Below are 16,662 nucleotides of genomic sequence, written 5' to 3' on the forward strand. Positions count from 1 at the left end.
AACTGATGGAAATTCAGAGGAGACATCTGAACACAATTGAGGGGTGGATCAAGAGAGCACTCCTGAGTAGCTCTTTAGTGATTTAGACCACTCATGGCTCTGAGTTCCCAGAGACTTGGGGGATTGAGCAAGCAGGCTGAGTGACCAGTATTATTATAGTCATTGCTTAATTTGAGTTCTCCTTTCCTACTAAGTCTAGTGACCTGTCTTTTTACATAGCATTAGTTAAGTCAGACTAGGTTTGAACTCGACTCCCTCATTTGGTCAGTGTGTTTGTTGAATACCAGAAGATCTTCCTGGGAATCTTGACTAACAGTGTCTAGGTGACTGAAAACTAGAGGGCTTGTCTAGCCTCTATAAGGTCCTGGGTAGTTCCATTCCCAACACACAAACCCCTGCTAACATCCAGAGGTGATATTAGTGTAGGCAGAATTGATTTTTAGATAAGCCAGTGATTTCAAAACCAATGTTTTCATGACTTTCAGCTTTTCCTTCTTGATCGGAGACATCTATGACAGCTCTAGGCATTGTGTGTTTTGTGTAATTAAGTTTTTGTTGTTGTTGTTGCTGTTTGGTTGCTTGTTTGGTGTTTTTGTTTGTTTGTTTATTCTTACGAGTAGGTGTTAAAGAGATGGCTCAATGTTTAAATGAATTGGCTACTCTTCCAGAGGACATGAGTTTGATTCCCAGCACCTAGCACTTACATGGCAGCTCACAACTGTAGCTCCAGTTCCTAGGGCTCCAGTGCTCTTTTCTGATCTCCACAGGCACCAGGAACACATGCAGTGCACTTAACACACATGCAAACAAAACACCTATACATATAAAAAGAATAATAGTAAATTTTTTAAAGAGTATAGGGAAATATCAATAGCATTCCCTTTCATTAGTAAAGCAAAGACCTTGCCAGAATTTCTCCAGCAGAATTTTTTATATATGTCATTGGTCATAACTAAGCTATATGGCTTTCCTGGGCTTTAGAAAAGCTGGGAAAAGCCTCAGTGGTGAGGACAGACAAGGCAAAATTAATTGAGAATGAATGATGAGTTAGCCAGCCCTTAGTAGCAATTACAGTGGTTAGGCAGGTAAATTAGTGTCTGCCTCACTCCCTCGCTCTGGCTTTTTTTTTTTTTAAAGACAGGATCTTGCTCTGTAACTCAGGCTATCTTTAAACTTGTTGTATAGTCCAAGCTGTAAGTTAGCTTTTCTAGCTGTTTTTTTTTTTTTTTTTCATTTGTGCGATAAAAATAATGGTAGAGCCTGTCTCACAATTGCATCATGATGATTAAATGATCATTACATAAAGGTTTTATAATAAATACTCAATGTGAAATAAGTAACATTAGTTGATTTTTATTAATAGGATTGTATGTCAACTCTGCAAAGTAATCTATTTCATATGTAAGAAGTATGAACTGGGACATGTCTCACTGCATAGCATGCAAAAGGTCCTGGGGTTTAGCCACAAAAATAAAACAAACCCCAAATATTAAGTAGCTGAAGCTCAGAACATGAGGGTAACTTTGCTGAAATCTGTTTCAAGTGACAAAGTCAGAATTAGACCCTATCTCTGAGTCTATATATAAAGAATGGTTAAGCAATTTGCCTGGTATCCTTGAAATATTCAGAGAGAGGTGTTTTCTTCTGTACAGCATATTGCCTTTGAATGATACTCTTGAATTTCCTGTTGCAGTTTCAGCTGATTAAGTCATAATAAACCAAGCAATAAAATTCAGAGATTAGATTAAGCTAATCACTCAGCTGTTAAGATGAAGCCATGAATTAATTGTACCTCAGTGTACCTTTTATTCTATCCAGCAGCGTGCACAGCATCATTTTCATGATACAAAATCAATTCAGCTGATGCTTCCTTAAGTGTTAAGGGGTAAATGTTGAAAAAACTCACAGAAATAAAATTAAACAGCCCCTCGTTGTCATGGTTATCAGATAGATGTGGCTCAAGTTTTACCTGTCAACTTTATGAGCAAGTTACTTAGCTTTTCAGGGCTTCAGATTTTTTTTTTTTACATGTAAAATATGGGGGTGCTTCATTTAACAGTAGCTGCTGTAAGATATTTTTATTGTTGTTGTTGTTTTGTTTTTAAGACAAGGTTCCTCTGTGTAACCTGGCTGTCCTGGGACTTAATCTATAGGCCAGACTGGCTGCCCTCCAACTCAGAGACCTGCCTACTTTTCTTAAGAGTGCTAGGATTAAAGACTTGTACTGCCCAGGGTCTAGTGTAAGGTTTCTGTTCTTGTTAGGCTGAGTTGTGTTTTGTCAGTCGAGGAAGCAGACTGAGAATTTGATAAGGACTGAAAGGGTCTTTCTTAGGTCACTTAAACATCCTTCCGTCATAGGTATTGAAATGGTAGCTCCAGGGGTCTTTGCCCTATTTTTGTTTTATGTTTCCATTTGTTAGAAATCCAGTCTTAGTGTGCATACTGCACATATGTCCTTCTTATATTTATGGTTGTGAGCCCAGCCTTTAACGGCTGAGCCAGCTCTCCAGCCCACATATGTCCTTCTTATTAGGACTTCACCAATGAGTTTTTTAAAAAGGTCCCAGGCTGGTGATATCTTTAATCAGAGCACTCAAAAGGCTGAGGCAGGTGAATCTCTGTGATACAAGCCAGCATGGTTTCTACAGCAAGTTCCAGGCTATCCAAGCTTCATAGTTTGCCCTGTCTTAAATTGAACAAACAAATAAAAAACGCTGGGCATGTAGGTTGTCAGTAAAGCATACAAAGCTCTGCATTTGGTTTAGTGTACTAAAGAGCGTAAAAAGTACACACACAGTACGTACACACGCACACACGCACACACACACACACACACACACACAGTGAGTTCAGTGTTTCCATAAACACTAAGCTAATGGCCCAGTAAGATGGCTCGCTCTTCTAAGCCTGATGACCTGAGTTATACTCCTGGGATCCGCATAGTGGAAGGAAAAAACTGATTTTTGCAAGTTGTCTCTGATCTCCACAAGGAATCCAGGGTGCATCACTTTTATATTTTGATAATTTAGACTTATCCATTTATGATTCTTCCTTTTTGTCTTATTCAAGAAGTATTGTTTTCCTACTTGCATTTTTTTTTTTAATGGTTTTGTTTTATACGTGACTTTATTTGTTGAGAGACCTCACTGTATGACTCCCAGCTGTCCTACTTTAGCCTTCTGTGTGCTGGGATAGGCATATAAGGATTTTTTTTTTTTTTTTTTTTTATTTTGTCTTTTGAGATAAGGCTTGCTCTGTAGCTCAGGATGGCTTGAGTCTCACTATGTAACCCAGGTTGGTCTTGATCCACCTACCTCAGCCTCTTGATTGCTGACATTATAGGTGTGCTTGTTTTATTTCTGAAATTGGAGAAGTAAGATGTGCATGGGAGGGAAGGTCTAACTTATTTTTTATAAGGAAAACTATATTTTATTAAATATGAACAATAGTTTTGCTTTTGCTGCATCTCTTTAAATAGAATAATGAAGTAAAATAGTCAACCTGGGAGGGAAAAGAAATTCATAGACCAAACCATCAGTTTGTAAAATTAACTTGTTCTTTATCTGTTTAAAAAAATACATGCACAGAAGTTGGAGACCATTCACCAACAACCTTTCATTGTGGAGTACTCCTCAAGTGCGTTAGTATATAGGGAAAAGGAAGGGAAGCACACCCTGGGCTGGAGACAGATAAGAGGCCATCCGCGTTCTATTAAGATCTCTTCATTCCAGTGGATACAAACTCTAGAAATAGTTTTAGATTAGTGAAAGAATCCCCCCTCCCCCGAGGAACAGCACACATCTGGCCTTCTGTGCTTACCTAGAACAATTATATTTAGGCTATCTAAGCAGACTATTCTTCTCTGTATATTTTAATGGTAGTGGTGGCATTGTCTCTCTATAAAAAACATGACATGTAAGCCTGTCTCTGGTTTTAGCAACCTTCTCAGCTAAGACTTATTGGAGTGAGTGATCAGGAAGTGAGTGGCTCTTTCCATGGGTGAACATGCTTTTCTTGAACTTATAACACTGTTGTAGTACAGCTCAGCATAGGTGTTTTTGTCTTTCTGTTTCCTTAGGGCAGTAGCTTTGCACTGAGCACTCAAAGTTAACACCCTTTACAGTTCCTCCAGAGCAGAGGTTCTCAACCTTCTTAATGCTGAGACCCTTTAACACAGCTCTCCATGTTGTTTTGACCCCCCAACCATAAAACTATTTTTTGTTGCTACTTCATAACTGTAATTTTGCTGCTGTTAATAATGCAAATATGCAGGACATCTGCTATCCAACTTCCGTGAAAGGGTCGTTTGACCCTTAAAGGGATCATGACCCCAAGGTTGAAAACTGCTGCTCTAGAGCTTGCTAGAGAGCCTCTGTGATGCTGGGTGGGTGGGCCTTAAGTTCCATATCCCGGCTGACTATGATCCAGGTCTGGTGAACGGGGCCAAAACCAGCACTGTAGGCCTCTACCTGTTACGTCTGACCTATAGTCTCTCCCGTCTAGCCCTCTCAGCAGCCTGGTCTCTCAGCCATTACGAAGAATCTCAGATTCAGCTATCTTTCTGGAATGAAGAGATCAGAGTCCATTCATTACCATTTCGTGTGCTGATGTAGGAAAAAAGCTGCAGACCCTTCAGCCAGAGTGTTTCCCATCTTGTTATATAGCGTCTCAGCACACTACTATAAAAAGCGATCAGGATCAGACTGTATAGACTCAGCCTCTTAATGTCTCTTCTTTATTCCGGTTTTTGAGTTTTTCCTTTGGGCTACAACAGTAGCTTCTTATCAAGCCCTTCCCCATCCCATCTTCCTATGCCAAACGCACTTCCGCTCTGCTGCCAGAGCAGTTTATAAAGTACAAACTTGAAAGTCACACATATAAAACCCTCCAAATGTTTTCTTTTATTTAGTAATAAATTCCATTTCTGAACTGGGCACTTATTTCTCTTTTTATATTCTGCCGCTCAATCTACGTTTCATATACTGCCACTATGTAATGTACACTTTAGCCTTATTGAACTGTTTCATTTCTTTAACAGTGATGTACATTTCCATACTGCATAAAATGAAGATCCTGGGCTGGGAGATGGCCTCGCAGTTAAGAACATGGGCTGCTCTTCCAGAGTACCTGGGTTCAACTCCCAGCACTAACATGGCAGTTCACAACCATCTAATAGTAATATTATTTTAATAATAGTAATAATTCAAGTTCCAAAGAATCCAGTTTCTTCTGGCCTCCTGGGGCACCAGGCGTGCCCGTGATGTACAACACGTAAGTAGTCAAAGCACCTCTTACCCCAGAGGCAGGAAAAACCTCCTCTCATTTACTTTTCAAGTTAAAAGGTTATTTTCACTAATTGGCTGTTCTCAATTCTTCCAAACCTGCTTTTCATTTCCTCATCATTTGATGATCTGTTTTGCCTAGATTATTTTAGATGGACCGTATTATTTCCCATTAGACTATTAGATACTCTAGAAGGGAAGTGCTTACTAGTACCATACTTGGCACAGAGCAAGCATTTGGTAGAGGCTAACTACTGTGGTGGCTGTGGTTGTATTTGTTTATTTGAGCACACCTGACAGAAGTAACTTAAGAAGGAAGGGCTTCTTTTTTTTGGGGGGGGGTCTATCAGTTCCACAGTACAGTCTATCATAGTGGGCAGAGTTGAACAGGAGTTCAGGTAGCAGTGACATTGTATGCAGTCAGGAAACAGAGTGAGATGGACGCTGGTCATCAGTTTGCTTTTATTCATCCAACACTTAGGGTAGGTCTCTCCTTTTCACCTAAACCTCTCTAGAAATATCCTCCTAGACATACTCAGATGTATTTCCAAGGTGACTTTAGAATCAGAATGACAGTGGAAATTAACTCTAACGATGAGGACAGATGGAGCAAGTCACGTTAAGTCTTTACTGCCCATCATCACCAGAGTCTTGTTCTGTCAGTTCATTTAACTCTTTTTCAACTCAGGAAGGTAAACAACAGCAAAAAAGTGAGTGAGGCAGGAAAAAAATTTAATTGTTAAAGGAAGGGAATTTGAAATCTAATTAGAGGTGAACAGCCAGGAGGAGTCAAGGTTGAGAGAACTGGATGTTATAGATTTGTACTAGAATGTATTATGGAAGAAAACTGATTCCCTCATATCTCTGGGAGGCTATTTGAGAGCAGAGGGAACAAATGTGCTGTGAGGGGAGATTTGGATGGGGACAGAGAGGATGTTCAGAGTGAGATTCTTCAAGTAAAGAATTTCTCTAATAGGCCGGGACTGCCTGCAGAGGTTCTTAGCATACCATTAGGAAGGGTGCCAGTAGCACTCAGGAGGCAGATCTCTGTTAGTTTGAGGCCAGCGTGATCTATGGAGCAAGTTCCAGGACAGCCAACGGTTGCTACACAGAGAAACCCTATCTCAAAGTTCCCCGCCCCAGAAAAAAAGAAAGAAAAGAAAGGGTGCCGGCAGAGGCTCTCTTATATTCCTGTGCTAGTGGCAAATTGGACTCATCTCCAAGACTTCTTCCAACTCTATTTCAGTGCTTTCATGATACATTTCAATAATAGGAGCATGGCCTGTATTAAAGTCTCTAAGTAGGAAACAAAATAGCCTTTAAAACAAAATAAAACAAAACAACAACGAACAACAAAAGCCTAGACGCATCTTTTAACAAATTGACTCTCCAGCCAGGTGTGATGGTGCATGACTTTACTTCTAGTATTTGGGAGGCAGAGGCCACTCTGGTATACCCAGAGAGCTCCAGGACAGCCAGGGTGACATAAAGAGACCCTGTCTCAAAACAGCACCCCCACCCTCAGTTTTACTCACCAGAGTAATTCCCTGTTTTTCTAGTTTTGAAGATGAAATATGGGGGCTGGAAAGATGGCTCAGAGGTTAAGAGCACTGGCTGTTCTTCCAGAGGTCCTGAGTTCAATTCCCAGCAACCATATGTTGGCTCATAACCATCTATAATGAGTTCTGGTGTGCAGGTGTACATGCAGGCAGAACACTGTATACACAGTAAATAAATAAATCCTTTAAAAATAAAAAGAAGATGAAATGTGAAAAATTTCTGGCAAGTAAGTAGCAGTCAAATCTAGAGCTTTACATCGCATAGACTCGTCCTTTAGGAAGTGTCTGACTTGGGGTTACTATGGCTGTGATGAGCATAATGACTAAAGCAACTTGGGGACAAAGGGTTTATTTGGTTTACACCTGCATATCTCTGTTCATCATCAAAGAAAGTCAGGACAGGAACTCAAATAGGATAGGAACCTGGAGGCAGGAGTGGATGCAGAGGCCAGGGAATCTCTCTCTCTCTCTCTCTTTTTAAATTTTTATGGATGTTGTAAACGAGATTGCTTTTTAAATTTCATTCCCAGCAAGTCTGCTACTGATATATAAAAGTGCTACTGTACCAGTTTTTTATATATTGATTTTATATCCTGAAATTTTTACTGAATTCCTTTTTATCTAGTTTTTTGATAGGTTTTTTTCTTATATGTAGTCAGATCTGCAAATAGCAATCATTTGGCTCTTCTTTTGGATCTGGACAGCTTGCTTCTCTTACTGAGCGTTAGGCTTGCACTCCCAGCCCTGGAGCCAGGGAGATGGTGTGGTGGTGGAGCGCTTGCAGCCAGGCATGAACGCCTGAGGTTTGTGTCGTCGTCATTTCTAGGTGCAGCCTACTCTGTAGACCAGGCTGGCCTCAGACTCACAGAGAACCCCCTGCCTCTGCCTCCCCAAGTGCTGGCATCACAGGTGTGCACCACCCATCCGGCTAACACCTGAGTTTTATTCCTGCGGGCCACATGGTGGTGAATGAGAGAGAGCTGACTCCTTAACGCTGTTTTCTGACCTCTATGCATACTGTGGCACATGCACTTCACACAAACACACACCTTTTTTTTTTTTTTTTTTTTTAATTTAAGAGGGGCTGGAGAGATGGTTCACTGGTTAAGAACACTTACTGTTCTTCCAGAGGTCCTGAGTTTCATTTCCAGCACCCTTATCAGATGGCTCACAACTCCTTATAACTCTAACTCTTAAGAGATCTGACACCCTCTTCTGACCTCTGTTCGAACACAGATACACATACATGTGTGTGTGTGTGTGTGTGTGTCTGTGTGTGCAAACACACAGATGGTGGAAAGGAGCACACTTTAAAAAAAGATTCTAGTATTTTACTTTTTTATTTATTCATCTATCTATCTATCTATCTATCTATCTATCTATCTATCTATCTATCTATCTATCTATCGCTTATGTTGCCTTTAAAAAGCTGAGGCAAGGAAATCATGAATTTCAGGCCAGGCTAGCCTACTATGAGTTCTTAGCCACCCTGGGATACCCTACCTCAAAAGTAAATTAAGTAATAGCCCTAACTAAAAACATTGAAGGGTTTAGTTGGGCATGGTGGTACATGTCTTTAATCCCAGCATTCAGGAGGCAGAGTTAGGCAGATCTCTATAAATTTGAGGCCAACCTGGTCTACATAATGAGTTTCAGGATAGTCAGAGCTATATAGTGAGACCTTATCACAAAATGAATAAGTAATAAAATAAAGAGATGTTGAAGGATGAGTCTGTAATTTTCCTCTAAAGTAAAGCTCATCTGAAATGACAAAATAGGAAATGGTTGTCTGTGGCACACAGTCGCTCACAGGAAGCTGAATACAGATATCAGTCATGAGTGTGGATCACTTAGCGTCCCAGACTACATCCCTTGACTTCCTTCTTGGGAAGTGGCACATCTCTAGACTGCTAACTAAGTAACAAATTGGCTGCCTCAGTTCTAAAATAGATCAGGGTAGAGTGATGAATCTGCTTTGGAATTCAAAGGATTTCTGTACTAGCATATTAACAAAGATACACTATTAAAGCTCCAATATTTACAGATCCCAAAGGAGCTTTTAGTGAATTAGGGCATTAATCTTTGGCTTTTAAAACCAGCTTTCCACTGTTAGAATGCCAATGAGCCTCTAAAGAGTGCAGAGAGTAGTTAGGTAGACACTTACACACTGTTAGTGCAAGTTGAGCTTGGTCGTTTTACTGGGTGTATTGTGGTAAAACATGTGAGGGCTCTTCCTGGATCACTCTGCACTGTTGCCCTGGGCTGAGCCCCATTTTCACAATTGCTAGGAGTTTGCTAGGCTCTTAGCTGGACTCGGCTTCTCCATCTTTGCTGCCTGTCTTTTTTCAATACAACTGTCAGTGACCCTGTTTCAAACAGAAAAAAGATTATGTTATTGTTCTGCTCAAAACCCTGTGTGTACTACTTGTTTCACTCAGACTAACACCTTAAGTCCTCACGGTAGCCTGTGAAGACCTACATGAAAAGCACATTCTCTTTGTGACTCCCCTTGAGACTGCTGTCCCGTGTGCTCCACTCTAGGCACACGTTACTGCTCTGTAGACATACCTTCTCTATGAGCCTGTGATAGTTAATACTGTCATCTCGGTAGGAAATAGAATCCCTCTAGGAGACAAACCTCTGTGAGGATGTTTCCACACATGAAGTGGTGTAACTGTGTGTATACATGGCTGCCTGCACACAAATAAAATCTTTTTAAAGAGAACTTATTTTTTAGAAAAACCAATATATTGAAAACTGAGGGCTAGTGAGGTGGCTCAGTGAGTAAAAGAACATGCCTTCACACGTACATGCACATAAAATAAAACAGGTACTGAAACTGTTAGTGCTTGAAGGTGTTACCTTTTGGGCAGTGAGTCAAAGTAATATTGTGGCCAGAAGGTGACAGTAACTTTATATGTTTAACCATATGAATGTCTATACTGTTTCTACCCTTCTACAGTGAGGAGATAGACATATTTTGTGTATTGCTTTTAAAAAATAGAGTTGCACTGTTTTGTGACTTTTCTCTTGAAAGTTTGAAAGCTGTTTATGTGTACAGTCAGAAGCAGTCTGTGAGGAGGCTGACAGCAAAGCCTGTGGCTAGGTTGTTCCTGCAGAAACTGTCTCCCTGTCTCCCTGCCTACCTGATGTTTCTCTTCTGTGTCTTTGTAGGTTACCCCACTGCCTACCCGGCAGCTGCCCCTGCCTACAATCCCAGCCTGTACCCGACCAATAGCCCCAGTTATGCTCCAGGTAAGCAACAGGTGGGAGCAGCAGTGGGGAAGAGGCGGGGAGTAGGCCTCCATTTGTAAAAACAAATTGACCAGTTGTCCCTTCTCCTTTGACTGTCCTGAAGTCAGCCAGCTCTGGCTTGATTCTCTTTGGAGTCCCATCTGGGAACGGTGACAGAGCAGCCTCTGGGTGGGAGTGGAGTAGACTCTCCTTCCTTCTCTCTGGGACTTAAGGGTGGCCCCTTTCTCCTATGCTGGACTATATGAGACATGCCTCCATCTCTGAGAACCACTTCATCTCTCAAGCAATGTCCAAATTAATTTTTGACTCAGTTTTGCCTGAGGCTGCCATTGGGAATCACTTTCTCTTTGTCTCCCTCCCTCCGTTCCCCTTCCTTCTTCCTTTTTCTCCTTCTGGGGTGTAAATCTGGAATAGAGTGAGAGACTTGCCACCACAGTGAAGAGCCTGTTTTCAGGCTGAGACAAGTTACTTGTTTTGCAGAAATGGAAGACATATAACACTTTTTGAACCTAGAGATTGAAGTGGGTTTCAAACACTGAAAGAGGTGCTAGGCATGATGGCATACACTTGAAGGCTGAGGCCACAGTCTGAAGCCAGCTTTAGTTCATAGTAAGAAAGAATCCCTGCCCTCCAAAAAGCTAAAGAAATATTGAAAAAAAATTTTTTTCTCCTATTTTATGGCCAGGAGCATTACTGATGCTGTAACCACTGACCTAACTCCCAACCTCAGTCTGTGTTAACACCATGATCAGGGGTAATGTGCCCTCTAGTTAGGAAGTCCTAGGCCTGAATCCCAGTGAGACTTCTCCCTAGTTACACGGCCTTGGACGTGTCACCTCACTTTTCCAAGATTCATATGTAACTACTTTTCCCAGGATTGCAGGTGATTTAAGTTCTTCATTCACTAACTGAGTACTTTGTTGAATGTCCTCTATACTGGGATAGGAAAAGTAAAAGTTTTTATGTTTGCCCGAAGGAGCTTATAGTTAATTTTGGATCCTGGCATATTAATAAAGGAATTGTACTACAGTACAGTAAGTATTATAAAATGAACACAGAACCTACCTGGAGGTGAGAGCAGGGGACTTCACAAAGCAGTTATCAGTAGAGAGGTACTCTGGAATCACACAGGGAAGCTACATTACAGGGGGCAGAACATGGTAAAGGGACACTGAGGGTGTAGAACCTGACCGCTGAGCTGGAAATAGTGGAAATAGTTGAAGCATAGACTGAGAGGGACTGGATGAATCTGAACTACAAATTAAAAGGAACAAATTCGAAAAGGCCTTAAATGTCACATGCACCTGCCTCCATTTTTTTATTTCGTGACTATTATTGAAAAGCCCTCAGGGATTCTTTAATTCAGTCTGCCTGTAGTTAGGACATCCTGGAAAACTGCTGCCCTGTACCACAGTACCTTTTACCTGACAGCAGCTTATAGACTAGAGCCTTGGGCAGGGTTCTGAGTTTTTCTTTCTGCACCAATCTGCTGTTCCTCATACACTTCTTCTTCTGAGGTGCTCAAGGCAGAAAAGAACGTGGGCTGTATCTATAGGCCTCTGTTTGAGCCTGGAGGTACCTTCACATCACACACGCTGTGAAGTTACAGGCAGCTCCCTCACTTATTTTTCTTTGGCTGTTTGTACAGCCACAACCTGTTCTAGGTAGGCACGGTGGCACACATCTGCGACCTCAGTACTTGGGAGACAGAAGCAGAGAATCAAGAGTTGGAATGCAGCCTCTGCTACATAGCAAATTCACAGCTAGCCTGAGCCACCTGAGACCTTACCATCCCGCAAAGAGATGTTTATGTATAAGTAATGACAGCTACGTCCTGCATTGCTACTCTTGTTCAGCTGTGGCCAAGACACCTGAGAAAACAACTCTCAGAGGAAAAATATGTTTTAGTTCACCATTTCACAAGGTTCATCTCATGTTGTCTTGGTTCCATGTGCTTGGGGAGAACATCATGGCACTGTGTGTGTGGCAGAAGAGAGCTGCTCACTTTGTGGCTGACAGGAAGTAGAGAGTGGTAATATAAAGACCCAGGGCAAGATTCAGCCCTGAAGGGCATACCCATGACCTGCTTCCTCCATCTAGACAGGGTATTCTACCACTTCCTCATAGTCTATTCCAATTTGGAATGCATAAGTAGATTAAGTGATACATTAAGTCAAAGCTCTTGACCCAGTCTTCTCTAGAAACATCCTTACACATACACCATGAGGTGTGCTTTACCAGGTTTCTACATGTTTCTTAGTTGAACCAAATTGGCCATCATAACAGGTGTTTAATTGGGCAGTGTTAATTAATTATACAAGCCCTACTCTAGAAGGTACTGTAGGTGATGCTCACTTGAGGAAGCTGCCATTACTGCCCTGAAAGGGTTTTTTTAGATTAACAGTGAACTACTGACAGCTCAATGTTGATCTTTCTATTTCCTTTAATAAGTAAGGTACATTATTCTCCTGCCCCAAATCTTTAAAAGTAGGCAGCAACAGTATAAAAGCTACACAGATGACCTGATAAAATAATCAAACTAATGAGTTCTATCTTCAAAACGAAGAGAACATTATAAAGTGTCCTAGTACATAAGTGATTTCAATCTAAGTACTGTAAAATCTGTAAACCAGCCTAAAATGGAGGCTGTGGCAGAAGCTCAGGTGAGGTCACGAGTAAAGAAGAGTCATTGTCTTCGCACTCAGGAATCCCAACGACCTCACTGGCTGTAGTCAGGGAGGTGCTGAGCCTGGAAAGCAGAGTACAGTGAAGCAGAGAAAGGAGGGGTGATGTACAGCATGTTGTATGCTTTCCAGAAACGCAGCTACCAAGAATAGAAAAACAAAAGCAGAGTGTACAAGGCATGTGCAGGTGAAGGGGCATTTCAGTGGCAGGGTAATTGGTACACATTGTGAAGGAGCAAGTAGAAGACAAGTCAGAGATGGCAAGTAGCACAGAGCTAGGCCTCCCAGCTGCTGGGGTGGGAGCAAGGACTCATGTTCAAATTCTTTCTTTTTCTTTTTCTTTTCTTTTTTTTTTTTTGAGAAGCTGAGTGACAGGAGGAGGCAGAGTGCCTGACAGTGCAGGCGGCTCAGGACTACCACTGAAGGTGGTTGAAGGTGAAGATTGAGTTGATTCAGGCTCTAATCCCCAGCACTGAGCTATCTGCTCAGTAGTCAGCACTTCTGATGAGAGATTTTAGAGTTGTTTAAAGATCAGTTTGTCAAGTAACTGAAACGGCAAGGAATAAAATACTGCTATTAGGCCAGGCATGGTGGTACATGCTTTTAATCCCAGCATTTGGGAGACAGAGGCAGTAGAGCTTTATGAGTTCAAGGCTAACCTGGTCTATATAGTTAGTGAGTTCCAGCCCAGCTAGGACTACATAATGAGACCCAATTTCCAATTGGGAAAACAGAAACTGAGAGAAATTCAGCAGCAAAAGCTGCATTCTGGCATCCTGCTGTTGCACCAGAACTCTTAACTGCCTGTCATTGCTGAGGCAGTGAGCAGACACTGAAGTGTTACACAGGAGCAGCCAGGCTGGAGAAGAAGGCAGTACAGAGAGGAGTCTGAGACTGTTAAAACATGGAGAGCCTGGAAAGCTGCTGGTGTAGGTAGAGGAGTACATTTCAGTATTTAAATAATAATAATAATAAATTTCTACCTAAGGATCAATGCTTTAAAAAGTCTAAATTTCTAGATTATTATTAAAGCCAAGACCAATTTACTCAGAAACCAAAATCCACAGTAAAGGATAGTGCTGGTGCATTATATTAGAAAGTCCCACACTGGCCAGGCATGGTGACACATACCTATTATCCCTGAATTTGGGAGTTGGAAGATTAGAGTTCAAGGCCATTCTTAGCTAGATAGTGAGTTCAGGGTTATCCGGGACCACATGGGAGACCCTTTCTCAAAGAAACACACACACACACACACACACACACACACACACACACACAACAAAACAACAGGAAGGAGGGGATAGAAAGGAAAGAAAAAAAAGGTGTCAAATGGAAATTACCCCTGTTTCAGATGTTTGTGTGACTTTGGGGGAGATCTCTTTTTCCCTTTTGAGTTACACACACTTATGCTCACATACTCAGAGCTAGGTCTGTTTCATATTGTGTGATGCTGACCTTCATAAGTCTGACTGTTATAGTTCCTGTCATGGAAGCTCAAGGTCAGAGGGAACAGGTGATTCTCAGCTTCTCGTTGGAGTTGGCCATTTGTGATGCAAGGAGGTGTCTGCAAGGAGCCAGGCATTGGGTTTAAATTTCCTGCAGTTACTTCAAGGAGACCAAGAAATTGCTCAGAGAGAGCTATTTTTAGTAGCTTTGTGCTCCCTTAGATTCGTCTGTCCATGATACAGGGGGAAATCTCATTCTTTCATTGTTTCTGAAAAGCTGTATGGGCACCTGGGCTTCTTCCTAAGTGCTTACCAATTTTAGGGATAATATTTAAGTATTTAACCTCAAAGGAGGCAAGATCTGGCCAAGACTTTGTTTTCAGAATCCAGGGAGCAAAGAGTTTAGCATATTTCTGGTAATATAACTTGAAAATGAAAAGAATGCTAACTAGGAAACTGCTGTCAAGATTCTGTGAGAAGCATGTTCTCGTCTCTGGTCATTTATACAGTTGGTATTCCCATTTTGTAAATTACAGACGTGGGGAAATGTAGAGGAAAAGAATATCGGGGCAAGACACAAATGTACCTTTTTACCTTTGTCTTGTAAGCTGGAGTTTCTTGCCTCCAGTTTAGCTCAGAGAAGATTAAGTAACTTTCAGAATTTTAAACGCCATGTGCCTGAGATTCAAACCCATGTACCTGACCCCATAGCTTATGTTTCTCTGCAGTACAACACTCTCCTAGGTCAAGTGTCTCTCTTTTGGACCTTGTTCACTGAGAGGACTTTGGTGGCCATGATTTTCCCCTGAGCCTTCATTTCTTCCTTATTGGAAAGCCTTTATCATGCCTGAAATGCCTGCAGTTTTGGGAGAATTGAAATGGTCTTAATATGGACAAAGAACAGGACTCATGACTGTTCGTATCCAGGCGGTATCTGGTCACTTCTCTGGAAGATCCTGCAGCACCCAGGGAGGTGCGTCTCTGTGACTAATGAACTTTCCTGGATGGCAAGTCTGCCACCCTTTCCAGGGGGAGGTACGTCCCAACCTCGGCATTCACTGCTTCCTATGCAGCCTGGGGGAAACTGCTATCTCGAAACAAGTCTGTTATATAACTGCAATATGTACAACTTTGCACAAATTCTTAGTGGTAATTTCAACTAACATTTCTATCCAACAGAGTTTCAGTTCCTGCATTCAGCTTATGGTAGGAGAGCTATTTTTCCTCATCTGTATTATGGCCTATGAATGTGTTATCTTGTAACAACAGTAGATTCCCTTTCCTTTCCTACCCAAATCCCATCTCCTAGGCTTGGGCTCCCCCAGGTGGCTCAGCAGCAGTTCCTATAGCATGCAGGAACATGTCTGATGGTGCAAAATCATGGGTTGGAGACACACATGAACCATTCCCATAGGGTAGTAATGAAGGATCATGGCACTAAAAGGCATCTCACATCCTAACCTGGCTGCCTTATTCAAACAAATGAATGAAAATTGTAGGGCCTGTGTATGGCTCCTCTGTTGGTTTAATGGCAGGCTCTGAGGAGCCCCTTTGATTATGCCTATTAGACCCTAAAATACCAGTCAGGTGGCCCCCCAGAATCAGATTTTCTATTTCCATTAGCAGTCTGACATGTCTGAAGACCTGGTTGACTTTAGATACAGTCTGTTGTCTTCGTCCAGATCTGGAGCTCTGGCCTCATTTTCTGGATGGTGAAAGGTATGGGCCAAGTGTGCCAGTGGGTAAGAGATCTAAGTTGAGTTCTCTGGGCAGTGTGGACTCCAGGCCCAAGGCACCACAGGAACTTCTGGGCACCTGTGAGGGTCCCAGCAGTGTAATTTCACTAGGTCCTTCTTGTCGTGGACAGTAAGGGACCATAGGAGAAACTTGCCACTTTTACCACACTTACCTGGGCTGCTCAGGATGTTTTTGTAAAATCCTTGAATGTTGTTTTTTTAACTTTCTCAGTCTTGCTGTTGGAAAGTGAATTTTTTACGCGTGGCACATCTTTCAGAAGGTTATCTGTGAAATTTATTTCACTGCTGCTGTGGGCTGTGTGATCTTGGGCAACTTGCTAATGTCCCCAGGCCATAAAGTTTTTCATGTCACATGATTTCAAGGTCCTTTTAAATGCTAATATTCCATACTCTTGTAATTTTTATTATTTCAATAGTGCTAGCTTCAGAACTGTTCCACTTACCATTCATGAGAGGCTGGTTATTTGCTTGCTGCAGGATGTGTGAACTCAAACATAACTCTAAAAAGTTAGAGAAGGCTGCATCATGCTTTTGCACTCTTCTAGTTAGAATAGAGGTTCTCAATCTGTGTTGAGCATTAACAGGATGAGGTCATCCAAGACCACCTGGAAACACAGATATTTACATTATGATTAATAATAGCAGCAAAATTACATTTATGAAGTCACAATGAAATA

At 41.7% G+C, this 16,662-nt stretch overlaps 1 protein-coding gene across 4 annotated transcripts in view; it reads left to right on the plus strand.

Annotated features, from left to right (window-relative positions):
• The window catches only part of Fam168a (family with sequence similarity 168 member A), a 120,523-nt gene that overhangs the window by 84,150 nt on the left and 19,711 nt on the right, over positions 1-16,662 (plus strand). For 3 of the 4 annotated variants that reach the window (XM_055623185.1, XM_055623186.1, XM_055623187.1), the window contains exons 3-4: positions 10,016-10,096; positions 15,408-15,434. In XM_055623185.1, coding sequence (XP_055479160.1) covers positions 10,016-10,096; positions 15,408-15,434 — 108 coding nt within the window. The remainder of the gene's footprint in view (positions 1-10,015; positions 10,097-15,407; positions 15,435-16,662) is intronic. The other variant, XM_055623188.1, reaches the window with a different exon arrangement.

Source organism: Psammomys obesus, unplaced genomic scaffold (genome assembly GCF_907164565.1).
Source record: "Psammomys obesus unplaced genomic scaffold, mPsaObe1.curated_primary_1811, whole genome shotgun sequence".
NCBI lineage: Eukaryota > Metazoa > Chordata > Mammalia > Rodentia > Muridae > Psammomys > Psammomys obesus.